Here is a 27,513-nt window from a genome sequence, read left to right on the forward strand (position 1 = left end):
ATTCTTCAAACTTTTTAAAGAATTTTGAGGAGAATTAATTTCTCATTTTATTATATAAAACATGTATATTATATACTTTAATTGTAAATTAATTATTCTTAGAACTTTTTAAAGAATTTCGAAGAGAATTAATTATATTATATACTTTAATTGTAGACTAGTTATTCTTCGAAATTTTTAAAGAATTTTGAAGAGAATTAATTTCTCATTTTATTATATAAAAAATTAATTTCTCATTTTATTATATAAGAAATTAATTTCTCATTTTATTATATAGATAATGTATAATATACTTTAACTGTAAACTAATTATTCTTCGAGCTTTTTAAAGAATTTTGAAGAGAATTAATTTCTCATTTTATTATACAGAAAATGTATATTATATAATTTAATTGTAAACTAGTTATTCTTCGAACTTTTTAAAGAATTTTGAAGAAAATTAATTTCTCATTTTATTACATAGAACATGTATATAATATACTTTTATTATTGTAGCACGATATCCTACGTACGCATAATATTCTCTTCAATTCGTAAATACCCTTATTATCGCGTTCGCAACAAGAACCAGCAAATAAAATGCTAAATCGTACCAAAACAGATAGTACGTGTATTGTAAATCGGTAATAACGAAGGCATCAAGCTGTGCCTAATCAAATTTCACTGATATTTTTAGGCCACTAAGGTAACACAACTTGCGTGAAAATAGATCACATAAATAACTCGTCCAGCATCTTCTCCTCCTCGACGACTCGACAGAAAATCTCTTCACGCTTCGCAGCCATGCATTTTCACGTGATTTATGCGATTATCAATTACTACTCGACGATAATCACGTGTACGTACATTTTCATACAAATTGAACGACTATTTTTTTTCAGTACCACTCGAAGAGCAAGCAATTCACACTGTCCAACAAAGAGAACTGAGAATAACTCGATGAAGATACACTTTCTATTTACAAACTATGCGACACGACTTTCGTCTGCGTCGTGTCAAGTAATTGTCGTTCTTCTGACTTGTTACTTGATAGTTGTGCAAGGTCTATCGCTATAAACAATGAAAAAATCGAAGAACAAAGGACGAAGAGAATTAAAGAGCAATGTTTATTTTTCTTCAGACGCACCTTTCCTCAAATTTTAGCGATCGATCGTGCAATCGACATCATCCTCGACGCTCTAAGGACGAGACACGCTGAGAGAAACTGATGAGCACGCGAGAATAAAAATATCCGTGGGACTCGTCGAAACTCAGGGTTGATAATAACAGACATGCTACACCTACGGCCGCTTAGCGTCGACTAAACTGCTGATATTCGCAGCCTGTTAAATAACGATTGAACTATGCGCCGCAAAACTTGCCTCTGAATGTCGCGGAAGTTGACTGAATTTTATTCGTTTAGGACATTTCACGCTTTTTCCTACAAATATAATTCATTAATATATCATCTCATGGCACTAAGCTTTAAGATAAATGGTAAACAAGTAGTATAAACTCTATAAGTTATATTTTGTAGTATTAAGTTTGATGCTTTTCATTTTCTTGCGAGTGAACAACAAATCGCATCAAAGATTTTGGTTTTTGGATAGAAAGAATGTTATACGTACTGGTGTACTGTTAGTCGGATTGTAATTGGGAAATTGTTAGCGTAATTTATGTTTTTATTGGCGTCAGTGGCAGCTAGTGGCTAAAATGAGAGATGTTTGTATCTTTTTCATAAACTAGAGGATGGCTACTGGCATTAAGAATGAAGAATGAAAGAAAAAGGACTCACTATATTAAATATTATTGATTATGCTGCAGTTTCACAATGCTTGTACACAAACCACCATCGATTGTCATTCAATTTCTCATTCTATAATATAAAAATAATATGTGGTACCTTTCAAGAATTTTAAAAATGTACAATTTGAAAGAAGTACAGAATTATATAATAATTACTTCAATAAGTTAGAATAAAAAATTGTTCAAATTTTTTTAATTTCATTGGTACAATCAGGGCAACGTGTTATATTTTAATTACTTTGTGAAAGAAATATTTGGCCATCAATTGCTGTGACTGCTCTCATTATCGCATTGTAAGTTATATCTTATCTTCTTGATATGAGTATTTTGAGTGTCATAAGTAGCTATAGATTAGAGCAAAATATTAAATATATAAAAAAAAATACAATCAGTTGTTTAACATTTATGTAGAGTTCTATTGAGAAAATGTTTTACCAGATTAATTAACTTCTTATGCATCCCTCAAATTATTGTTACGACTCTTGGATCGTACGTATACTGATCATATACATATAAATGTACATTTTGGAACCAAATATTAATAGAAATCTTACTTATTCTAGTCTTTTCAGAAAGTATATTCATATCTAGATCAGTTATATTAATTTCCTTTTGTAAATTAATATTTTCTACGCCACTTAATAATTGAACTTATAGAATTAAAAATTTTACATATTTGTACTTAATAATTTATGTCCTTTGCAAGAAGAAGTTTCAGTGGAATCAAAGTTTCCATGCAGAATACTGAATGTTCTAAAAAAGATAAGTATTTAATTTTTAAATACGTTTCTTTTTTATGTGAAATAATTCAAAACAAATGTAAATATTTGTATGTTTTGAGCAATACATCACTTATAATAGTTCTATCTTTTAGAAGCCTTTCTTATTGCTTCCTGAAGATTCGTTGCGAAGATTCTTTGGTAAAGTGCTGCTTTCTATTTTACAAGTTCTTCAGCTATTAAGTTGACAAAAATAATTATATTCGAGCTGGCTACTTTTTTCTTTAAGCTTTTATAAAACTTACTTTCTATAGACTTACGAGCGCATTCCATGAACCTATCTTTGTCCACTGTCTTTATATCATTTGGTAGTAATTCCATTTCCAGTTTTTATGCTGCGACTTAAGAAACAATGAAGATTCGTTGTCCTCTGTATTTTGCAAATTCTTCAGCCATTAAGTTGACGAAAATAATTATATTTGAGCTGACTATTTTTCTCTTTAAGCTTTCTTCACAAGCATAAGCTTTCTTTATATAATTAAAAAATCTTTGCATAGAATTGTGTTAATTTCATTTCATAGTTTAAACGATGCTGTGTTTTGGTAGTAGTTTCATTTCATGAAGCTTTTACGCTGCGACTTAAGAAACAATCATGTTTACATTTAAATTAGTCCTTCTAACTTCTTATTCTTCGTTTCATACATAATAATTGGATAAACTGCAGCTTTCTAAGTTTCGTAAGGAATAAATTTTTAAGTTTGTTGAACGATAAATTAACATTTCGCCAGGACGACATTTTGTCCACCTAGTTTCACTTTTATCAATCGTTACATTTTCCATCCTATCGCCTTGTGTTCGTTTAACGCCATCCATGGCTTGCGTACCTTTAAAAGAAATATTTCAATCTTGATAAATACTTTAACTTAATTTTATTCATATTGGACGAAATAAAGAGTGAAGTGTAAAAACAATCTTAATTCTAAATGCAAAGCGTATGTGCAAGTACTTTTTAATAAAAACAGTAATCTAACCTTGTAACTTAATTTCAGCTGCATTTTTCGTTGAAATATTAGCCATGTTAATTTTTATTTGGTTTTGTTCTAAAAGATAGAATTAAGAGACAAATTATTAACTACTTTCTATTAATCATTATTAATTAATTTGTACGTACAGTATATAAATACCATATAGGTTACGTACTACGTAGATATAGGTTAGGTTTGATAAAAGTAACATAATATGACAGTGATACGTATTATACGTGTGTACATAGCATATAGGTCAGGTATTATGTAGGTATAGGTTATGTTATAATCTAATACAAATATACAGATTATAATAACATTATAATTAAAAAATCTTTGCATAGAATTGTTAATTTCATTTCATAATTCAAATGATGCTGTGTTTTGATTGTTGCGCGCATGCACGTGTAGAGAGCTACGCGCATGCGCATGGTGAAAGCTGCGCGTGACACTGCGAGCGAAAGACAGCTGTGCGCATGCGCACGTAAAGAGTTGCGCGCGACGTTGCGGGCGAAAGAGAGCTGTGCGCATGCGCACGTAAAAAGCTGCGCGCGACGCTGCGAATGAAAGATAACTGTGCGCATGCGCATGCAGAAAGCTGCGCGCGACACTGAGCGAAAGAGAGCTGTGCGCATGCGCACGTAGAAAGCTGCGCGCGACGCTGTAAGCGAAAGAGAGCAATGTCGACTTTAACATGTTAGAATAAGGTAATTTTTCTTTTACAATATTGAAAACAATAAAAGCTTTTCCAAAAAGTGCAATGAATTTGAAAAGATTAAATGCACGTGGAGAAAAATTTCTTCAGTTATCATTTGGAGGTTAAGAAGAAAATTACTGATCTTCTCGCGCAAATTAAAACAAGAAGAATGGACTTCTAACAATTTAGGTTAAAGTAAGTGAAAAATGTTTGATTTTGTTCTTCTAGGATTTTATCAAGTTATTGAATAAATTATTTACTTTTTGTACACGTTCGTTTGCTTTTATGTAATTTTGAAATAAAGTAGCTAAACATTTTCTATGATCCGCCATTGAACCTAATCTAACATAATAGCAGAAGTTGGATAGTTGCATGAAACTAATCTGACGATGCTCGCACTTAAAGATTCATGCAATATTAATGTAAAGGTAAGGAAAAAGTTTAAATGCTCTCTATATATGTTCAAGCTCTGAAATTTGAAGCTTTGAGAGTCTAAGCTATGAGATCTAAAGTTTTCAGTTCTAAAGCTCTTGAGATCTGAAGGTTTAAGAGTTGAAGCCTTGAGTTTTGAAGCTTTTAGAGTCGAAGCTCTGAGATTTAAAGTTCTGAACTTTGAAGCTTGAAAGTTGAGGATATGAGATCTGAAGTTTTGAGTTTTAAAGCTCTAAGATTTGAAGTTTTGAGAGTTGTAGCTTTGAACTTTGAAGCTATGAGATCTGAAGTTTTCAGTTTTGAAGCTCTGAGATCTGAAGGTTTGCGAGTTGAAGCCTTGAGTTTTGAAGCTTTTAGAGTCAAAGCTCTGAGATTTAAAGTTCTGAACTTTGAAGCTTGAAAGTTGAGGATATGAGATCTGAAATTTTGAGTTTTAAAGCTCTAAGATTTGAAGTTTTGAGTTTTGAAGTTTTGAGAGTTGTAGCTTTGAACTTTGAAGCTATGAGATCTGAAGTTTTCAGTTTTGAAGCTCTGAGATCTGAAGGTTTGCGAGTTGAAGCCTTCAGTTTTGAAGCTTTTAGAGTTGTAGCTTTGAACTTTGAAGCTATGAGATCTGAAGTTTTCAGTTCTGAATCTCAGTTTTGAGTTTTTGGATATGTTTCGACCTATAATCTATCACGTTTTATCTCTCTCTTAACAATAAACTATAATGGTGCTAATAATTGTTGAAACATTTCATGTATATACTATATTTATTGTATATATATATATTATATATATATATATATTTACAGTGTACACACGTAAAGTTGCTTAATTAATATAAATAATACGATACACCGACTTTATTCGTTATCCCACTGTTTTGCACGAGAAAGATACATCAACGCTTTTTACATTTTCATTCGATGTGGAAAAGAGCAATTTTTAACAGAGAAATAAGTCGAGAAAAATGAATTAATAATCGATGATAAAGCAGACTCGTTGAAGCAAACAATTTTCTGTGCATCAAACATATTCTGTTTTTATCTTCGACTTATTTCCAAATAGAAAATCACATTCATTGCATTTTGTCTGTTGGAAAATAGTTGTCAGATTCGTGAGAATCTTCTGATCAGCGCACCAATGCAATTAAAAATTGCAAAACAACTTTACGCATATTGTTTCATTACTCTTCTGATTATCCGATCCAAAGAGAAAATATTATTCAAGAAAATCATAAGAAAATGCATTAACAAACAAGTGACAACTATTTTCAAGCAGAGAGGCTGCATTTTGTATTTTATAATTAATACACATCCATTAGAGGTGTTAAATAACATTCAGCTTCGAGCATCGAATTACAAATGTAATTTGGAACGCAGCTACAAACGTTCCAATTATTTATATTTACAGAACATCTCGTAGCACCCATTATTCCTCTCAATATTCTCCACCGCCTACGATAACTGATGCTTCAACACAAGCATCCAACGATCAAATGGTCACGTGGCTTTAAATAAATAATTTATTTACGCAGATACGTCTAGAATGAGGGTGAAAATAATTCAAATGAGACCCAATGGAGTACACGTGCGACTTTTGGTACGCTTTTCCGCGAAGCTACGAATGCCATCACAGAGTACTTAAATAAAAATTGATCCAACGATATTCCTACAAAAATTCCCTGGAATTTTCTCACCACTATAATCCAAGGAAAAATCATTGTTCCTGTTCGTCGTCGAACAACGACTCTTCCTCGTGGATTTCAGATATTCTTGATTATTTACAGGAGACGGTGCTAATTGGACAACGTGAAGAAGAGAAAGGAGCAGAGTAAACAAAATTCGATAGTCTCTCGTCCGAATAGAAGACTCGAACATCCTCCAAGAACCGTTGAAGAGAGTCTCGAGACGAAGATCAGTCGAGACTTGGCGATTTCCCTTTAACTTCTCTTCGAGAACTCTTGGAAGAACGCCTCGATGGGCAGAGTGGGTTCGTCTGTGGGTATCTTGAAGTGCGACGAGACCACTCTGCTGTCAGGAGAGACCGCCTTGAACATTCCAGGCTTGTCGTAAAGAGCAGACGCGGAACTGGTCAGGTCAGCGACGCTTTGCGACGCTTTCGCGAACAACTCCTCGTCCTCGGTTCTAAGACCAAAACTGCTAGCCGTCTCCTCTTTCTCGTTGCTCTGCGTGGTCGTTTCCTCGTTCCTGATCGTGGGATAGTTCTCTGCAACGCTGGTTTCCTTCAGCTGGCTCTCGTCCACGACTTTGGCGGTGCTGCTGGGAACCTGTTCCGCGAGTTTTTCAGTTTCACTGTGAAAACTGGGCCCAGTTTCACTTTCCTCCGCTTCGTGGCTAACGTTCAGCCTAACTGGGACATCTGTTAAGGTGGTTTCCTCCTTTTCAACGGGGATCTCGTTGACAACAACTTTAGTTGTGCCTGCTGTTGTCACAGAGGAGTAGAAACTGGTTTCTTCTGCAGCCATTTCAGTGGGCTCAGTCTCCTTCCTTTCGTGGTACGCCACTGTTGAGCTCTCTCTCTGCGAGGATGGTCTGCTTTTCATCACTGGTCGCCTTCGTACTGACGAAGAGAACACGTTCTCTGGCCTGGCCGTACTTGGCTTCGACTGGGCCTCGTTTTCGTATTGATTCTGAGTCCTTGGACTGCTCGTGGTCCCGGATATCCTGCTCCTGTACACGTTGCCGTTAACTGGCCTCCTCCTTGGCACGAAACGGTTCGATCGTTCTGTCGTAGACGAGACTCCCTCGTCTACCAACAGTTCTTGATCCTTTGGCGTCAGTGGACTGGTCGAGGATGTCCTGTAATTCATCCTGGAGACGTACTTGTACTTGCCTGTGGTCTCTCTGAGACTCTCCACGTTCTGCAGCTGCTGTTGGTTCAGCTGACTCTTTAAATTAGAGCCTCTCTGCTTCGTATGCGTGCTTGGTGTCACTGACGCTTCAGTACTCGAGACTTGGTTCAGTCTGCTCTTGTAATCCAATCGACTCTTGTAGTCCTTGATGCTGAACCTTGGTCTGGTCGCGTTGCCATACCTGATTGGTCGAATTTTGTGAGGTCTGCTCGTCGAGGAGCTTAAAGAAGGAGACTGCGTGCTTGGTTGCTCTGTTGTCGACGTAGTTGTCGACGCAATCGTGGTTACAACTGGATTGAAATCTGTATTGGTGGTCACGCTGCTGCTGGTCGAGGACACCACTGTAGCTCTGTCAAAGTAATTGCCTTCTGTCCTGATAAACAGGTCCTCCAGAGGAATATTCGTGACCGCGCTAGCATCCTGTTGCTGGTTGTAGCTCTTGTTGCTCGAGTCCTCCTCTACCTTCGTCTTCGTAATCTCAGTGTAATACTCTACAGGCACCGTCTGCGTCGTGTCTTCTCTCTGCTCCTCCACTGTCGCAAACTGCTGCGACGTGTACTCGAACTGCTGACTCGGTTGATTCGTCACGAACTGGTTGTACTCGTTGTAATGTTGGATAGACTCTGTTGGGCTCTTGTACGTACTCACAGGATTATTGGGATTGTGAACGATTTCTGTGACGATCTCAGCCTCGAATGGCTCTCCAGGGTTTACCCTGTTCCTGTGACCAGGTCTCTTTCGAATGTTCGCCTTCTTCTCCGTCACTGACTCCTCGTACGTCGTCTGCGTCGGTTTGATCCTCCTTCTCTTCGACACGTCCACCTGGTGCACCACTTCCTCTGGTCTGTCGTACTTCAGGAAGTCCTCTACGTCCTGTACGGTCTCTGGTTCAGAAGTGGTCGTCGTTGGCCTCCTTCGACGCAGTGGAGAACCTGGCCTTCGAATTCTGGTCTTCTGCGTGCTCACTGTCGCGAGTGTCGCTGCTTCTGGTGTGGTTGTCTGCAAGGATACCTCCTCGATGTGCAATGTCACTGGCACAGAGGTTTCTGGAATCTCGATGGGAGCTTCTGTTGGGGTTGGCTCGTACGCAGCTGTGCTTGGCTTGCGTCTTCTATATTGCTCGCGAGATGGCTTGCGAGGTCTGTAAGGTCGCAGGTCCGTTTGCTGCTCTCGATAACTGATCTGCTCTTGCTGAGGCTTTGGATGATCTTGGTACTGGTGGCTCTGGGTGACAGGGTTCTCTGAGACCACGTAGTCTGGTTGCACTACCTGCAATGAAAGTTTGAAACTTCAGTGAAACCCTGAAGGTCTGAGTTCGAAGCAAAGTTGGAAGAAAAGAGGAATCAGACTTGGTTTCTCTGGAAATTTCTTTGAACAGGAGCGATAAACGTTCATTCTGAGACCCCAATCTCATAAATAAAGTCTGAATAACGTTCACCACTCCTAGTCAGAAGTTCCACGATAGCCAAATATTGTATAAAACTGTCTGCTTCCATAAAAAATTACCTGAGACTGTTGAACCTTTGGTTGTTCGCCAAGATCGCTCTGCTCAGTAATAATTAGAGCCTGTTCCGTGGTAACTTTGGGGGCCTCGTATCCCACCAGCTGATACGGAGACTGCTCTTCAGTGATTTTGGCCAACTGTTCCGACTGATTCTTCGCAGATTCTGCAGCCAACCTCGCCTCTTCCTCTTCCTTCTGCTGCGCCAGCAACCGCCTCAATTCCTCCTGCCTCTTCTTCAGCTCTTCCTGCTGCTGCTTCTCGATCTCCAACTGCTGTTGCCTCTCCTGCTCCGCCAGCCTCTGTCGATCCCTCTGCAGCAACTGTTGCTGGATCAGATACTGTTGTTCGTTGAAATGCTTCAACGATATACTCTCTGGAGTCTCGAACTCAGGTTCCACATTCTCTGGTCGAATATCAATCGGCAGAACTGAGCTTTGGTACTGCGGTTGTTGCGCTTGAGGGCTAACGTAGACCACTTTTGGAACTTGTGGGATCTGGTTCGACACTATGGACTCCTGGTTAAACTTAGACGGTGCATTTACTCTAGGGAGAACCTCGTTTATGTCTGAAGTGTACTTGTTCTTCGGTGCTGGCCAAGCAGATGGCGGTGGAGTGAGATCCTGCGACTCTGACACGTAATAAGTGTTACCAATACCTGCAGTGGGCAGAAGTTCGCTCTGTCCATTACCATTCTCCGTCTGCTTCACCGTGGTACTCTGTCCAGGCCTCTTGTAACTCTGCACGACGTCTCCAGGCTGCTGCTGATACTTATTCTGTTCCTGAGTGCGAGGTGTGGTGGGTGTTGGCGTAGACGAGGAGAATACATCAGGTGGCAGAAGAGTTTCATAAGGCAACGAAGGTCTGAAGTTGCTGAAAGGGTTGTAGATAGACGGAGGAGTGATGTAACTAATTTCATGGCTCTCGTGGACCAAGAACGCTGGGTCCCTCTCGTACGAAGTCTTGTAAGAGTTAGACGGATGGCTCGTTTGGCCAAAAAAATTCCCATTACCATTACCATGCTCACTGTGACTCTGTCCAGGGTACTTCTCGTATCCTTGTCTATGATCATAATCGCTCAGCCTCTTGTCCTTCCCAAAATCGTTAGCCAGCGCCGTACCAGGTGGCTGGAAGTAAGGCTTCGCATTGTTGGTGACTTTCAGCGACTCGAATGGCTTCGCTTGGTACCTGGGTGGGTGCAGCAATTGTGGCACGTAGGGCTCTGCGTAGTGTCTGTTCTTGGACGTTGCTGGCGAGGATGGTGGGTTAGTCGTCGAGGTGTACCCTTTTATGAAGTACGTGGCTGCTTTCACAGGGTCTGGTGACTGATGCACTGCGTGAGGATTGAACTGAGGCTGTCGTAGATACGCAGAGTTGTCTCGCAAGATGGGTTTGCGATTCTGGTCCAGGTCGAAGCGATACGCGTCTCTTGGTGGTGGAACCAGGAACGAGTACTCTTGAGTTTCTGAGGCGATGTGTTTGGTCGCGTGGTGATGGCCAGATGGAGCCTCCTCGCGGATTTTTGGGGTACCATGGCCCAGAACCGTGAAGCTGCCTAATATACTGGGTGGATTGTATTCGTGGTAGGTTGGTTTACCCTTTCGATGCGGTTTCAGCTTCTCTGAGCTGGCCATGTGCTCTTGAAGCTTGCTCATCACAGGGTGCAACGGACCATTCCGCTCGAGATTGCTGGATGGGGACACGTTGGTCCCGATGTTTGCTTCTTCGTAACCGTTGGTCAGTGGTCGCCAACCATTTGCGATCATCGACGATGACCGCGTCGTTAGCTGGAAAGAGGAACATTGTGGTGGTTTTTTATGATAGAGAGTTTTATCTAAACGACTAGTTATAGTTAAATTTGGTCAATCATCAATTTCAATTAATATTATAGTTAAATTTAATCAATCATCAATTAATTTAATTATACATTATATTATAATATATGTAATCAATATTATAGTTAAATTTAATCAATCATCAATTTTAATCAATATTATAGTAATCAATCATCAATTTTAATGAATATTACATTTATATTGCTTTAATCAATATTATATTTATATTTTTTAAATCAATATTATATTTAGATTTCATCAATCATCAAATTTAATCAATGATTAATAAATTTTCCACCATTAAATCACTCATTTTGTGAAATAATAAAATGAAAACTTTTTTAACATAATTTAATAAGACAGAAAAGTGTAGTAGACTTAAAATCTGTTAATATTGATCTTTAATTTTTATTAGAAATCGCAACTTGACAAATATATTTTTTTCAAAATTCTAATTCCCCTTATTCAGATAATTTAATTTCACTACATTATTTATTAATAATGATTATAATTGTAATTATATTAATAATTATAGTAATTTTATTTGCTTTATCTACGAATTATATCAATTATTATCAATTATATCAATTATATCATTTATATCAAATTATATCATTTATATCAATAATTATAATAATTTTATTTAATTTATCTATAAATTCACATTCAAATCGATTCTTATTAAAAAATCATACTACTGAAATTATTTGAACAATCATTCCAATAATTATTTTAATATTTATTTGTTTTCCTTCATTAAAAATTTTATATTGTATTGATGAAATTTTAAATCCAATTTTTTCAATTAAATCAATTGGTTATTGGAAATTATTGAACAGCAAATTAAAATTACACGTTTTCTTTTGGTAGATATAGTTCCTTATATTTTATTCATTTTTATACCAACTGAGCGGAGTTAATATTTAAAACCTACAATTGGTAAAGTACTGTATTTGTGATACGTTAAAATATCTACATTTCTAATTTACCGATCATCGAAATTGAAAATTGTCTTTGATAAGCAGATTAAATGCGATATTCCATGTGAAACTTGGATCCACGTGAAAGATGGATCGTATGTGTTAACTTGAAGTAATTTCGAAGTTTATGGTCTTTGAAATTTTCTGAGAAGCAATACTAGTAAATCTGAGTGGAGTTGAGTCGTATTAATTAAAGAAAGAAAAATAAAGAAAGCAAAAAATAAATCAATCGCGAAACGAAATAGCCAAGACCAATTTCTATTTTATCACTGCAATTACTCAACCAGCGTACTTTAATAAAATAATTGGACAGCAACTATATTTAATTGTAACGCATGTCCATGCATTATTAAACAGGTTTGTATGTTTATAACTTAAACGAAAAGAACACCAGTTTTCATCAGCTGAATAAAAATGGAAATAATTATATTCTAGAGGAGTACTTTCCTCGTTCGTAATCCACTGAAAGGAGGCGAAGAAGTAATTACGCACGCACTCTTACAGACTCATCAAAAATCAGAGGTTCAATTTACTTACTGGTTTGTTATCGGAACGGTCTATCGATACGGTGATTGCACCGATGCAGGTAAAGAGGCCCATCGCGAGGACACCTGTTGCATTCGCATAAAACAGAAAAAGAAACAATGTTAATTGTTCAGCGTAAAAGAAATAAAAATGATGGAAGATGTAGGAACTATTGCTAAGATAGCAATCTTTGGGGTATGAAATTTTTGATTGCTAGGAAAAGATAGCAATAGAAACTTTTGCTAAGACAGCAATCTTTGAGACTTGGAATTTTCTACTTCTAGAAAAAGTTAGTAATGGAACTACTGCGCTAACATCCAATCTTTCAGATATGGAATTTTCTATTTCTAGAAGTTAGTAATAGAAACTTTTGCTAAGACAGCAATCTTTGAGACTTGGAATTTTCTACTTCTAGAAAAAGTTAGTAATGGAACTACTGCGCTAACATCCAATCTTTCAGATATGGAATTTTCTATTTCTAGAAGTTAGTAATAGAAACTTTTGCTAAGACAGCAATCTTTGAGACTTGGAATTTTCTACTTCTAGAAAAAGTTAGTAATGGAACTACTGCGCTAACATCCAATCTTTCAGATATGGAATTTTCTATTTCTAGAAGTTAGTAATAGAAACTTTTGCTAAGACAGCAATCTTTGAGACTTGGAATTTTCTACTTCTAGAAAAAGTTAGTAATGGAACTACTGCGCTAACATCCAATCTTTCAGATATGGAATTTTCTATTTCTAGAAGTTAGCAATAGAAACTTTTGTTAAGATAGCAATCTTTGAGACTTGGAATTTTCTACTTCTAGAAAAAGTTAGTAATGGAACTACTGCGCTAACATCCAATCTTTCAGATATGGAATTTTCTATTTCTAGAAGTTAGTAATAGAAACTTTTGCTAAGACAGCAATCTTTGAGACTTGGAATTTTCTACTTCTAGAAAAAGTTAGTAATGGAACTACTGCGCTAACATCCAATCTTTCAGATATGGAATTTTCTATTTCTAGAAGTTAGTAATAGAAACTTTTGCTAAGATAGCAATCTTTGTGACTTGGAATTTTCTACTTCTAGAAAAAGTTAGTAATGGAACTACTGCGCTAACATCCAATCTTTCAGATATGGAATTTTCTATTTCTAGAAGTTAGTAATAGAAACTTTTGCTAAGACAGCAATCTTTGAGACTTGGAATTTTTTACTTCTAGAAAAAGTTAGTAATGGAACTACTGCGCTAACATCCAATCTTTCAGATATGGAATTTTCTATTTCTAGAAGTTAGTAATAGAAACTTTTGCTAAGATAGCAATCTTTGTGACTTGGAATTTTCTACTTCTAGAAAAAATTAGTAATGGAACTACTGCGCTAACATCCAATCTTTCAGATATGGAATTTTCTATTTCTAGAAGTTAGTAATAGAAACTTTTGCTAAGACAGCAATCTTTGAGACTTGGAATTTTCTACTTCTAGAAAAAGTTAGTAATGGAACTACTGCGCTAACATCCAATCTTTCAGATATGGAATTTTCTATTTCTAGAAGTTAGTAATAGAAACTTTTGCTAAGATAGCAATTTTTGAGATTGGAAATTTTCTATTTCTAGGAGAAGTTAGCGATAGAAGCTATTGCTAAGGTAGCAATAGTTAGCATCTTTGAGATTGGAAATTTTCTATTTCTAGGAAAAGTTAGTAATAGAGACTGTGGCTAAGATAGCAATCTTTCAGATTGCAATTTTTATCCTGTTAGAAGAAATTAGCAACACAAACTATGGCTAAGATAAGAATCTTTGGGTAATATTTAAGTCACAGTTTGTAATGCTAAGAACTCCCAGCAATAGAAAATTTCCATTAAAATAGAAAATTTGAGGGAAACACGCATTTCTCAAAAAACTACAATGGAATAAGTTTAATGCCCCTTTGCACTCAGTTCTTTCCCAAATGTTAGCAATAGAAGCTATTACTAAGGTAGCAATCTTTAAGTTTGGAAATTTTGTAATCTTTGAGGTTGCAAATTTTTTACTGTTAGTAAAAGTTAGCAATAGAAAATATTGTTAAGATAGCAATCTTTGAGATATGGAATTTTCTATTTCTAGGAGAAGTTAGTATTAGAAACTTCTGCTAAGATTGCAGAGAGATTTGGAGCAATCTTTGAGATTGGAAATTTTCTATTTTTCTGTTTGCAAGAAAAATGTCGCTTCTGAATTTTTTAAATATTTTTTGCATCAACCCATTGGCATCGTTCGAAAATAGTGGAAAATTGATTCTTATTGGCTAAATTTAATATCGTTTTTCTACTTGTTATTATTATTAGAATGACAACCCTTAATTTTTATCAAAACCTTTTGGTTCTACCCAAAGAAATACTTTTAGTCGAAATTTCGCGCAATTATGAGCTCATGATGCAAATGAGTTAACGAGCAACCTAAATACCTTCGATTTATTAGGTTGAAGCGAAAGGAATGTCGGTTTTTATATGGTTGAATATATATATAATACTATAATACTATAAAAACAAGAAAAAATCCAAAGGACAAATTAATTTTTATCAAGTAACTTGTGAACTTAAAAATTTAACTTGCAATGATTAACTTAGTTCTTCAAAAATTTAGCTTAAGAAAGTGTAACTTAGTTCTTTGCAAATTTAACTTAAAAAGGTGTAACTTAGTTCTTTGCAAATTTAACTTAAAAAATTGTAACTTAGTTCTTCAAACATTTAACTTAAAAAAAATTAACTTATTTCTTGAAAAATTCAACTTAGAAAAAAGTAACTTAGTTCTTCAGGAATTCAACTTAGAACAATTTAACTTAGTGCTTTAAAAATGTAACTTAATAAAGTGTAACTTGGTTCTTTAAAAATTTAACTTAGAAAAGTTTACCTTAGTTTCTTTTATTAATTGATTTCTAAAGTTTAACTCTGTCCTTGTTTATACAACCCTTAAAGTTCACCACAGCTCCTTCTTAAGCAATAGAAACGCAAGCTTAAATATAAGAGTATAAATTTTCAGTAGAAAAATTCAGAAACGAATATTATATGTTCAAACTTAATTACAGTAATATCTTTGCAAGAGCATAAATTTTTAGTAGAAAAAATTCAGAAACCAATATTATATGGTCGATCTTAATTACAGCTATATTTTTATAAGAGCTTTAAATTTTCAGCATAAAAAATTCAGAAATGAATATCATATGTTCGATTTTAATTACAACTATATTTTTATAAGAGTTTTAAATTTTTGGCAGAAAAAATTCAGAAACGAATATTATATGTTCGAACTTAATTACAGTAATATTTTTATAAGAGCATAAATTTTCAGCATAAAAAATTCAGAAATGAATATCATATGTTCGATTTTAATTACAACTATATTTTTATAAGAGTTTTAAATTTTTGGCAGAAAAAATTCAGAAACGAATATTATATGTTCGAACTTAATTACAGTAATATTTTTATAAGAGCATAAACTTTTAGCAGAAAAAATTCAGAAACGAATATTATATGTTCAAATTTAATTACAGTAATATTTTTATAAAAGTATAAACTTTTAGTAGAAAAAATTCAGAAACGAATATTATATGTTCAAATTTAATTACAGTAATATTTTTATAAAAGTATAAATTTTCAGCATAAAAAATTCAGAAACGAATATCTTAATTACAGTAATATTTTTATAAGAGTATAAATTTTCAGCAAAAAAAATTCAGAAACGAATATCTTAATTACAGTAATATTTTTATAAGAGTTTTAAATTTTCATCAGAAAAAATTCAGAGACGAATATTATATGATCAATCTTAATTATAGTAATATTTTTATAAGAGTATAAATTTTCAGTAGAAAAAATTCAGAACCGAATATCTTAATTGCAGTAATATTTTTATAAAAGTTTTAAATTTTCTGCAGAGAAAATTGAGAAACCAATATTATATGATCGATCATCTTAATTACAGCTATGTTTTTTTAAGAGTGTAAATTTTCAGCATAAAAAATTCAGAAACGAATATCTTAATTACAGTAATATTTTTATAAGAGTATAAATTTTCAGCAGAAAAAATTCAGAAACAAATATCACATGTTCGAAGTTAATTACAAATATATTTTTATAAAAGTATAGATTTTCAGCAGAAAAAAATTCAGAAACGAATATTTTAATACAGTAATATTTTTATAAGAGTATAAATTTTCAGCAAAAAGAAATTCAGAAACGAATATTATTTTTTCGATCTTAATTACAGCTATATTTTTATAAGAGTTTTATGAGAGTTTATGAGTTAAATTTTTAGCAAAAAAAAATTCAGAAACGAACATCATATATTCGTTCTTAATTACAGCTATATTTTTATAAACGTTATAAATTTTAAGCAGAAAAAATTCAAAAACGAATATTATATTTTCGAACTTAATTACAATAATATTTGTATAAGAGTATAAATTATTAGCAAAAAATGGGTCGTAAAAACAAACAATCTACTTACAATTCAGCGTTAGCGTCGACTGCATCGTGACAAACCATGGGATCATTCACGCGTGGTTGTTCTGGAACGAAAAATCGGTTCGATCGTTAGGCGAACACTTTAAGTCCTCTGCGAATCGTTCGATTACGAAAGCAGAAGGCAAAAGATGATCGTCAACACACTTAGCCGCGATTGTCGACGTATACTAGGACAGGAAAAGTGTAGCGCGCGTGAGACGCAGAGAAAGGAAGTATAGAAAGCGTCGTTGAGTCTATCACGGCGGCGTTTCCGCTGGCATTTCGTCATTTCTCTTCTCGAATCGCGGTGAGCAGTGAAACTCGCGAAAAGACGGAAGAATTTCTCCCCTTTCTTTCCTTTTTCTTTTTATTTCCCAGCCCAGGCCGCGATTTTCTGCAATTTACACTCAAAATGCCACTTTGCGTCCTCATTAAATGTCGCTTGAATACTTGAATCACAGATATTTAATTAAATAATACTAATAGAATAGATAAAATGAAAAATTTGCATTTAACATTGCAAATTTATTTAATTTCGTTAATTACGACCACTTTTAACGCACAAATTTTAGAACCAAGTATTGAAATGTAATAAATTAAATAAATTTTCAATGTTAAACTCAAATTTTTGGCCTTTAGTTTCATAAAAACATCGTTTTCAAAAGAATATTTTAGTTTCTCTTTATGGGAATTTAGGTTACATAATTTAAAAAATACAGGACCAATTTTGACGATGTTGGTATCAATTTAAAGCAAAATACCTGGTCATTAAAAACTAACACGTTTTTCGTCCATTGGCTGCACAATTTTTGAAAAAAGTTACTTTACACGCGTGTACTTAAAGGTCGAGTCGATTTAGTTGCTCTTGATTGTAGATATGTTCAATTTACATGAATTTCTGTGGGAATTGTAAAAGTTCGACAGTAAGATTTGAAAAATGAACAATAATTATATAAATATATGTAGTTACGCATTAAAAAATGGTATGCGATTTTCTGAAACTTCCACTTAATTCCACTTATGGCCTTAATTAAATGTCGCTTGAATGTTTGCATCACAAATATTTAATAAATTTAAAAAAATATTTAAATAATAGTAATTGAATAGATAAAACGAAAAATTTGCATTTAACATTGAAAATTTATTTAATTTCGTTCATTACGACCACTTTTAACGCACAAATTTTAACACCAAGTATTGAAGTGTAATAAATTAAATAAATTTTCAGTGTTAGACTCGAATTTTTGGTTTCTAGTTTTATAAAAACATCGTTTCAGGTTACATAATTTGAAAAATGGTATGCGATTTTCTGGAACTTCTACTTAATTCCACTTAGTGCCTCGATTAAATGTTGCTTGAATATTTGGATCACAGATATTTAATAAAATAATACTAATAGAATAGATAAAACGAAAAATTTGCATTTAACATTGCAAATTTATTTAATTTCGTTAATTTCGACCACTTTTTGCATTATTTTAACGCCAAGTATTGAAGTTAAATAAATTTTCAGTGTTAAACTCAAATTTGTAGTTTCTAGTTTCATAAAAACATCGTTTCAGGTCACATAATTTAAAAAATACAGGACCAATTTTGACGATGTTGGTATCAATTTAAAGTTAAGTACCTGATCATTAAAAACTAACACGTTTTTCGTCTATTGGCTGCACTATTTTTGAAAAAAGTTACTTTACACGCGTGTACTTAAAGGTCGAGTCGATTTAGTTGCTTTTGAATGTAGATATGTTCAATTTAGTATCAATTTAATAGTTTCTAGTTTCATAAAAACATCGTTTCAGGTTACATAATTTAAAAAATACAGAACCAATTTTGATGATGTTGGTATCAATTTAAAGCAAAATACCTGGTCATTAAAAACTAACACGTTTTTCGTCCATTGGCTGCACAATTTTTGAAAAAAGTTACTTTACACGCGTGTACTTAAAGGTCGAGTCGATTTAGTTGCTCTTGATTGTAGATATGTTCAATTTACATGAATTTCTGTGGGAATTGTAAAAGTTCGACAGTAAGATTTGAAAAATGAACAATAATTATATAAATATATGTAGTTACGCATTAAAAAATGGTATGCGATTTTCTGAAACTTCCACTTAATTCCACTTATGGCCTTAATTAAATGTCGCTTGAATGTTTGCATCACAAATATTTAATAAATTTAAAAAAATATTTAAATAATAGTAATTGAATAGATAAAACGAAAAATTTGCATTTAACATTGAAAATTTATTTAATTTCGTTAATTACGACCACTTTTAACGCATAAATTTTAACACCAAGTATTGAAGTGTAATAAATTAAATAAATTTTCAGTGTTAGACTCAAATTTGTAGTTTCTAGTTTTATAAAAACATCGTTTCAGGTTACATAATTTGAAAAATGGTATGCGATTTTCTGGAACTTCTACTTAATTCCACTTAGTGCCTCGATTAAATGTCGCTTGAATGTTTGGATCACAGATATTTGATAAAATAATACTAATAGAATAGATAAAACGAAAAATTTGCATTTAACATTGCAAATTTATTTAATTTCGTTAATTTCGACCACTTTTTGCATTATTTTAACGCCAAGTATTGAAGTTAAATAAATTTTCAGTGTTAAACTCAAATTTGTAGTCTCTAGTTTTATAAAAACATCGTTTCAGGTTACATAATTTAAAAAATACAGGGCCAATTTTGATGATGTTGGTATCAATTTAAAGCAAAATATCTGGTCATTAAAAACTAACACGTTTTTCGTCCATTGGCTGCACTATTTTTGAAAAAAGTTACTTTACACGCGTGTACTTAAAGGTCGAGTCGATTTAGTTGCTTTTGAATGTAGATATGTTCAATTTACATGATTTTCTGTGGAAATTATAAAAGTTCGACAGTAAGATTTAAAAAATGAACAATAATTGTTTAAATATATGTAGTTACGCATTAAAAAATGGTATGCGATTCTCTGAAACTTCCACTTAATTCCACTTATGGCCTTAATTAAATGTCGCTTGAATGTTTGCATCACAAATATTTAATAAATTTAAAAAAATATTTAAATAATAGTAATTGAATAGATAAAACGAAAAATTTGCATTTAACATTGAAAATTTATTTAATTTCGTTCATTACGATCACTTTTAACGCACAAATTTTAACACCAAGTATTGAAGTGTAATAAATTAAATAAATTTTCAGTGTTAGACTCGAATTTTTGGTTTCTAGTTTTATAAAAACATCGTTTCAGGTTACATAATTTGAAAAATGGTATGCGATTTTCTGGAACTCCTACTTAATTCCACTTAGTGCCTCGATTAAATGTCACTTGAATATTTGGATCACAGATATTTAATAAATTTAAAAAAATATTTAAATAATAGTAATTAAATAGATAAAACGAAAAATTTGCATCTAACATTGAAAATTTATTTAATTTCGTTAATTACGACCACTTTTAACGCATAAATTTTAACACCAAGTATTGAAGTGTAATAAATTAAATAAATTTTCAGTGTTAGACTCGAATTTTTGGTTTCTAGTTTTATAAAAACATCGTTTCAGGTTACATAATTTGAAAAATGGTATGCGATTTTCTGGAACTTCTACTTAATTCCACTTAGTGCCTCGATTAAATGTCGCTTGAATGTTTGGATCACGGATATTTAATAAAATAATACTAATAGAGTGGATAAAACGAAAAATTTGCATTTAACATTGCAAATTTATTTAATTTCGTTAATTTCGACCACTTTTTGCATTATTTTAACGCCAAGTATTGAAGTTAAATAAATTTTCAGTGTTAGACTCGAATTTTTAGTTTCTAGTTTCATAAAAACATCGTTTCAGGTTATATAATTTAAAAAATACAAGACCAATTTTGATGATGTTGGTATCAATTTAAAGTTAAATACCTGATCATTAAAAACTAACACGTTTTTCGTTCATTGGCTGCACTATTTTTGAAAAAAGTTACTTTACCCGCGTGTACTTGAATGTCGAGTCGATTTAGTTCCTTTTTTCTACAGTAAGATTTAAAAAATGAACAATAATTGTATAAATATGTGTAGTTACATATTAAAAAAATGTTACGATTTTTTCTGAAACTTCTACTTAATTCCACATAGTGCCTCGATTAAATGTAGCTTGAATATTTGGATCATAGATATTTAATAAAATAATACTAATAGAGTGGATAAAACGAAAAATTTGCATTTAACATTGCAAATTTATTTAATTTTGTTAATTTCGACCACTTTTTACATTATTTTAACGCCAAGTATTGAAGTTAAATAAATTTTCAGTGTTAAACTCAAATTTGTAGTTTCTAGTTTCATAAAAACATCGTTTCAGGTTACATAATTTAAAAAATACAGGACCAATTTTGACGATGTTGGTATCAATTTAAAGCAAAATATCTGGTCATTAAAAACTAACACGTTTTTCGTCCATTGGCTGCACTATTTTTGAAAAAAGTTACTTTATACGCGTGTACTTAAAGATCGAGTCGATTTAGTTGCCTTTGAGTGTAGATATGTTCAATTTAGTATCAATTTAATAGTTTCTAATTTCATAAAAACATCGTTTCAGGTTGCATAATTGAAAAAATACAGGACCAATTTTGACGATGTTGGTATCAATTTAAAGTTAAATACCTGATCATTAAAAACTAACACGTTTTTCGTCCATTGGCAGCATTATTTTTGAAAAAAGTTACTTTACACGCGTGTACTTAAAGGTCGAGTCGATTTAATTGCTTTTGAGTGTAGATACGTTCAATTTACATGAATTTCTGTGGGAATTATAAAAGTTCGACAGTAAGATTTAAAAAATGAACAATAATTCTATAAATATATGTAGTTACGCATTAAAAAATGGTACGCGATTTTCTGAAACTTCCACTTAATTCCACTTAGTGCCTCGATTAAATGTCGCTTGAATATTTGGATTGGTGCAATTACAGATATGTAATAGAATAATAGTATTAGAATAGATTACTATGCGTGCAAACACGAACTATACTTAGTTGATTTGAAATATGCTTTTAGAATAAGTTTAGTTTAGTCTTTTTGTTTTCTACTGGTCTCGCATTTAATGGCAAATGTTTTGTGACCAGTAGATGGCGTTTCTAACGAGCATATGGTTCTCATTTAATTCAACAGAGAACAGTACTTTATTCATTTCATTTTTTCTCTCATTCTGTATCTTACATTATTCTTTGCATTCTATATGTTTCTCATTGCAGGCTTATACGTTGTACTTTGTTTCATCGACGAAAATTCAAAGGACAAATTAATTTTTATCAAGTAACTTTTGAATTTAAAAATTTTACTTAACAGGATTAACTTAGATTTTTAAAAATTTAGCTTAATAAAGTATAACTTAATTCTTTAAAAATTGAACTTAAAAAAAATAGAACTTAGTTCTTCAAACATTCAACTTAGAACAGTTTAATATAATTCTTCAAAAATTCAACTTAGAACAGTTTAACTTGATTTTTCAAAAATTTAATCTAAAAAAGTGTAACTTAGTTCTTCAAAAATTCAACTTAGAACAGTTTAATTTAATTCTTCAAAACTTCAACTTGGTACAGTTTAACTTAGTTCTTCTAAAATTCAACTTAGAAAAGTGCAACTTAGTCCTTTAAAAGTTTAACTTATTTCTTGAAAAATTTAATTTAGAGGAAAATAACTTCCTCTGTCCTCTGTCTTCAAAGTGAGATAATTAATAAATAACTCAATGAAAATGGCCACAGTAATAGAAATTATTGCTAAAATAGTAATAACAAAACAGTAGAATTAAAATAGTAAAAATAGTAATGGTAATATTTTAAATAGAAAATAGAAACTATTGCTAAAATAGTAAAATTAAAATAGTAAAAATAGTAATAGTGATATTTTAAATAGAAAATAAAAATTATTTCTAAAATAGTAATAACAAAATAGTGATATTAAAATGGTAAAAATAGTAATAGTAATATTTAAAATAAGGGATAAAAACTATTTCTAAAATAGTAATAACAAAATAGTGATATTAAAATGGTAAAAATAGTAATAGTAATATTTAAAATAGAAGATAAAAACTATTTCTAAAATAGTAATAATGAAATAACGATTTTAAAATGATAAAAATGGTAATAGTAATATTGAAATGATAATAGCAGTAGTTGAAATAGAAAATAAAAACTATTGCTAAAATAGTAATATTGAAATATAATAGGAATATATAAAATAGAAAATAGAAACTATTGCTAAAATAGTAATATTGAAATGTAATAGGAATATATAAAATAGAAAATAGAAACTATTGCTAAAATAGTAATACTGAAATAATAATAGCAATATTTAAAATAGAAAATAGAAACTATTGCTAAAATAGTAATATTGTTATAATAATAGCAATATTTAAAATAGAAAACAGGAACTATTGCTAAAATAGTAATATTGAAATAATAATAGCAATAGTTGAAATAGAAAATAGAAACTATTGCTAAAATAGTAATATTAAAATAGTAAAAATAGTAATAGTGAGATTTGAAATAGAAAAAAGACACTGAATGATCTTGCTAAAATAGCAATAATAAAACAGTAATATTAAAATAGCAAAATATTAACAATGGCCACAGTTACCAAGCTATATTATATACAAATATACAGGGTGATCCGTAATTGATAGTACAATCGAAAAGTAAGCAAGATATTTTGCATGGTACGCTTTTTACCAAGATTCTTCGAAAAGAAAACGTCTCTGAATATTTTTTTAATTTTCTACATAATTTCTTACTATTTTTTATTTTTATAGCGCTTATCCATGTTAAGTTGCATTTTTTTACTAAAGCAAGAGATGCATAAACCTTTCACCCAAACGAGCCACGATTTCCTGTTCTCAGTTCTTCTGAGTTTTCTGAGTACAGAAATTCGTTAAGATTTACTAAATTTGAATTTAAATTCGTTGAAATTTACTAAATTTAAATTTATGTTCGTTGAAATTTACTAAATTTAAATTTTAATTCATTGAAATTTATTAAATTTTAATTTTAATTCCTTGAAATTTATTAAATTTAAATTTAAGTTCGTTGAAATTTACTAAATTTAAATTTATGTTCGTTGAAATTTACTAAATTTAAATTTTAATTCCTTGAAATTTACTAAATTTAAATTTAAATTCATTGAAATTTATTAAATTTTAATTTTAATTCCTTGAAATTTATTAAATTTAAATTTAAGTTCGTTGAAATTTACTAAATTTAAATTTAAATTCATTGAAATTTATTAAATTTAAATTTAAATTCATTGAATTTTACTAAATTTAAATTTTAATTCCTTGAAATTTACTAAATTTAAATTTTAATTGCTTGAAATTTACTAAATTTAAATTTTAATTCCTTGAAATATACTAAATTAAAATTTTAATTCCTGGAAATTCAATTTTAATTTTAAAAAATTTTAATTTAGATTTTCTTAAATTAGTTAAATTTAAATTTTCTTAAATTAATTAAATTTAAATTTAAATTCGTTGAAATTTACTAAATTTAAATTTAAATTCCTTGAAATTTATTAAATTTAAATTTAAATTCATTAAAATTTACTAAATTTAAATTTGAATTCCTTGAAATTCAATTATAATTTTAAAAAATTTAAATTTAGGTTTTCTTAAATTAGTTAAATTTAAATTTTCTTAAACTAATTAAATTTAAATTTAAATTCGTTGAAATTTACTAAATTTAAATTTTCTTAAACTAATTAAATTTAAATTTAAATTCCTTGAAATTTATTAAATTTAAATTTAAATTTGTTGACATTCTTTAAATTTAAATTTAGGTTCGTTGAAATTAATTAAATTCAAATTTCAATTCGTTGACATTCACTAAATTTAAATTTAGCTTTCATCAATTTTTTAATTTAAATTTCAACGAGTCCCAGGTAATAGATTGATCAATTAAAGAATACATTGCTCGACGCATCATCGATGGCACAATGCAATCATCGATTCACCGCGAGTATTTCCAAGGGCGTGAGTACGAGGAATAAATTAACAGCGCAGAAGAAAAATTCCACTTTCTCTCATTAATTTTCTAGGCCTGAACAGTGACGTAAGTAGTGGTACACCTTTCGTGAGCTCAAGTGAAAAAATGTAGAACTAGTTTCGAGTCGACGTAGCATTTTTACGAGACCATTTAACTCCTACGAATTTCGACCTGCAATTCCTGTCTCTTTAACGAGTTTACGCAATATTCTCGACGAATGGGTATACTTTGGATGTTAAACGTATCATAATATACTGGGTTGGCAACTAAATAATCGCTGATTTCAGTTACAGATGTCTCTCCAGTTGGTCCAGTTTTTATGGGACTCTGCCATTTTTCATTTGCAAAACAATTGTGCACAACAAGCAAATGTTTTAATGTACAGCTTGGTGATTAATTAGCACCATTAAATAAATACTAATGGTCTGATTTCGTTTGATTCCTCTTATTATTTATATAATGAGCCATCGTAAAGCACTTAAGAAGCAAATATCCATCAAAAGAAGATTTTGCTGTCAATTTAAATATAAAACTTTAACTAAGAAACTATAGCTAAGATAGCAATCTTTGAGACTGGCAATTTTTTATTGCTAGCAGAAGTTAGTAATAAAAACTATTGTTCAGATAGCAATCGTTGAGATTGGAATTATTTACTGTTAAAAGAAGTTAGCAATAGAAACACTGCTAAGGCAGCAATCTCTGAGATACGGAATTTTCTATTTCTAGAAGTTAGTAATAGAAACTTTTGCTGAGATAGCAATCTTTGAGGTATGAAATTTTCTATTTCCAGAAGTTAGTAATAGAAACTTTTCCTAAGATAGCAATCTTTGAGATATAAAACTTTCTATTGGTAGGAAAAGTTAGCAATAGAAACTATAGCTAAGATAGCAATCTTTCAGATATGGAATTTTCTACTTTTAGGAGAAATTAGTAACAGAAACTATTGTTAACATAGCAATCTTTAAGAGATAGAAATCTTTGAGATTTGGAATTTTCTATTGCTAGGGAATGTTAGCAATAGAAACTTTTGTTAAGATAGCAACCTTTAAGATATGGAATTTTCTACTTTTAGGAGAAGTTAGTAACAGAAGCTACTGTAAACATAGCAATCTTTAAGAGATAGAAATCTTTGAGATATGGAATTTTCTATTTCTAGAAGTTAGTAATAGAAACTTTTGTTAAGATAGCAATATTTGAGGTATGATATTTTCTATTGCTAGGAAAAGTTAGCAACAGAAACTACTGCTAACATAGCAATCTTTGAGATATAGAATTTTCTACTTCTAAAAGTTAGTAACAGAAACTTTTTACAGCAAATTAGACAGCAATCTCTGAGGTATGAAATTTTCTATTGCTAGGAAAAGTTAGCAATAGAAAATTTTGCTGAGATAGAAATTTTTGAGATATGGAATTTTCTATTGCTAGGAAAAGTTAGCAATAGAAAATTTTGCTGAGATGGAAATCTTTGAGATATGGAATTTTCTATTGCTAGGAAAAGTTAGTAATAGAGCTTTTATTAAGATAGCAATCTTTCAGAGATAGAAATCTTTGAGATATGGAATTTTCTATTGCTAGGGAATGTTATCAATAGAAACTATAGCTAAGATAGCAATCTTTTAGAGATAGAAATCTTTGAGATATGGAATTTTCTATTGCTAGGGAATGTTATCAATAGAAACTATAGCTAAGATAGCAATCTTTGAGATATAAAATTTTCTATTGGTAGGAAAAGTTAGCAATAGAAAACTTTTGCTAAGATAGCAATCTTTAAGATATGGAATTTTCTACTTTTAGGAGAAATTAGTAACAGAAACTACTGTTAATATAGCAATTTTGAAGAAGTAGAAATTTTTGAAATATGGAATTTTCTATTTCTAGAAGTTAGTAATAGAAACTTTTTACAGCAAATTAGACAGCAATCTCTGAGGTATGAAATTTTCTATTGCTAGGAAAAGTTAGTAATAGAGCTTTTATTAAGATAGCAATCTTTCAGAGATAGAAATCTTTGAGATATGGAATTTTCTATTGCTAGGGAATGTTATCAATAGAAACTACAGCTAAGATAGCAATCTTTGAGATATGGAATTTTCTATTGCTAGAAAAAGTTAGAAATAGAAACTATTGCTAAAATAGCAATCTTTGAGATATGGAATTTTCTATTTCTAGGAGAAGTTAATAACAGAAACCACTGTTAACATAGCAATTTTCAGATATTAAATTTTCTCTTGCTAGGAAAAGTTAGCAACAGAAACTACTGCTAACATAGAAATTTTTAAGATATGGAATTTTCTATTTCTAGAGGTTAGCAACAAAAACTTTTTACAACAATTAGACAGCAATCTCTGAGGTACGAAATCTTCTATTGCTAGGAAAAGTTAGTAATAGAGCTTTTATTAAGATAACAGTCTTTAAAATTGGAAATTTTTTATTGGTAGAAGAATTTGGCAGTAGAAACTATTGCTAAAATAGTAATCTTTGAGACTGGGAATTTTCTATTGCTAGAAGAAGTGAGTAATCAAAATTATTGCAAAGGTAGCAATATTTTTGCAATATTTAGCAACAGAAATTATTGCCACATATCAGTATTTATCACATATCAATAGTAATATAAGTTATTGCTAATATTTCTGCACTATTTAGCAATAAATTATATTGCCATATATCAATATTAAGTAGT

General features: G+C 31.3%; 2 protein-coding genes across 2 annotated transcripts; both read right to left on the reverse strand.

Moving 5' to 3' along the window:
* Nucleotides 1-2,247: 2,247 nt before the first annotated feature.
* On the reverse strand, nucleotides 2,248-3,593 carry LOC143430489 (uncharacterized). The gene is given in 9 exon segments (XM_076906800.1): nucleotides 2,248-2,447; nucleotides 2,450-2,538; nucleotides 2,601-2,665; nucleotides 2,667-2,858; nucleotides 2,916-3,032; nucleotides 3,093-3,181; nucleotides 3,184-3,257; nucleotides 3,259-3,388; nucleotides 3,536-3,593. Coding segments are annotated over 9 exon segments (1,002 nt in total). The 5' UTR covers nucleotides 3,582-3,593.
* Nucleotides 3,594-6,577: 2,984 nt separating this feature from the next.
* On the reverse strand, nucleotides 6,578-16,881 carry LOC143430471 (uncharacterized). Its single transcript, XM_076906778.1, has 4 exons — nucleotides 16,819-16,881; nucleotides 12,369-12,442; nucleotides 9,022-10,803; nucleotides 6,578-8,784 (listed from the first exon to the last, which is right to left on the reverse strand). Exons 1-4 carry the CDS (start codon nucleotides 16,862-16,864, stop codon nucleotides 6,583-6,585), a joined length of 4,104 nt encoding a protein of 1,367 aa, XP_076762893.1. The 5' UTR covers nucleotides 16,865-16,881; the 3' UTR covers nucleotides 6,578-6,582.
* Nucleotides 16,882-27,513: the final 10,632 nt, after the last annotated feature.

This window comes from Xylocopa sonorina, chromosome 14, assembly GCF_050948175.1.
Source record: "Xylocopa sonorina isolate GNS202 chromosome 14, iyXylSono1_principal, whole genome shotgun sequence".
NCBI lineage: Eukaryota > Metazoa > Arthropoda > Insecta > Hymenoptera > Apidae > Xylocopa > Xylocopa sonorina.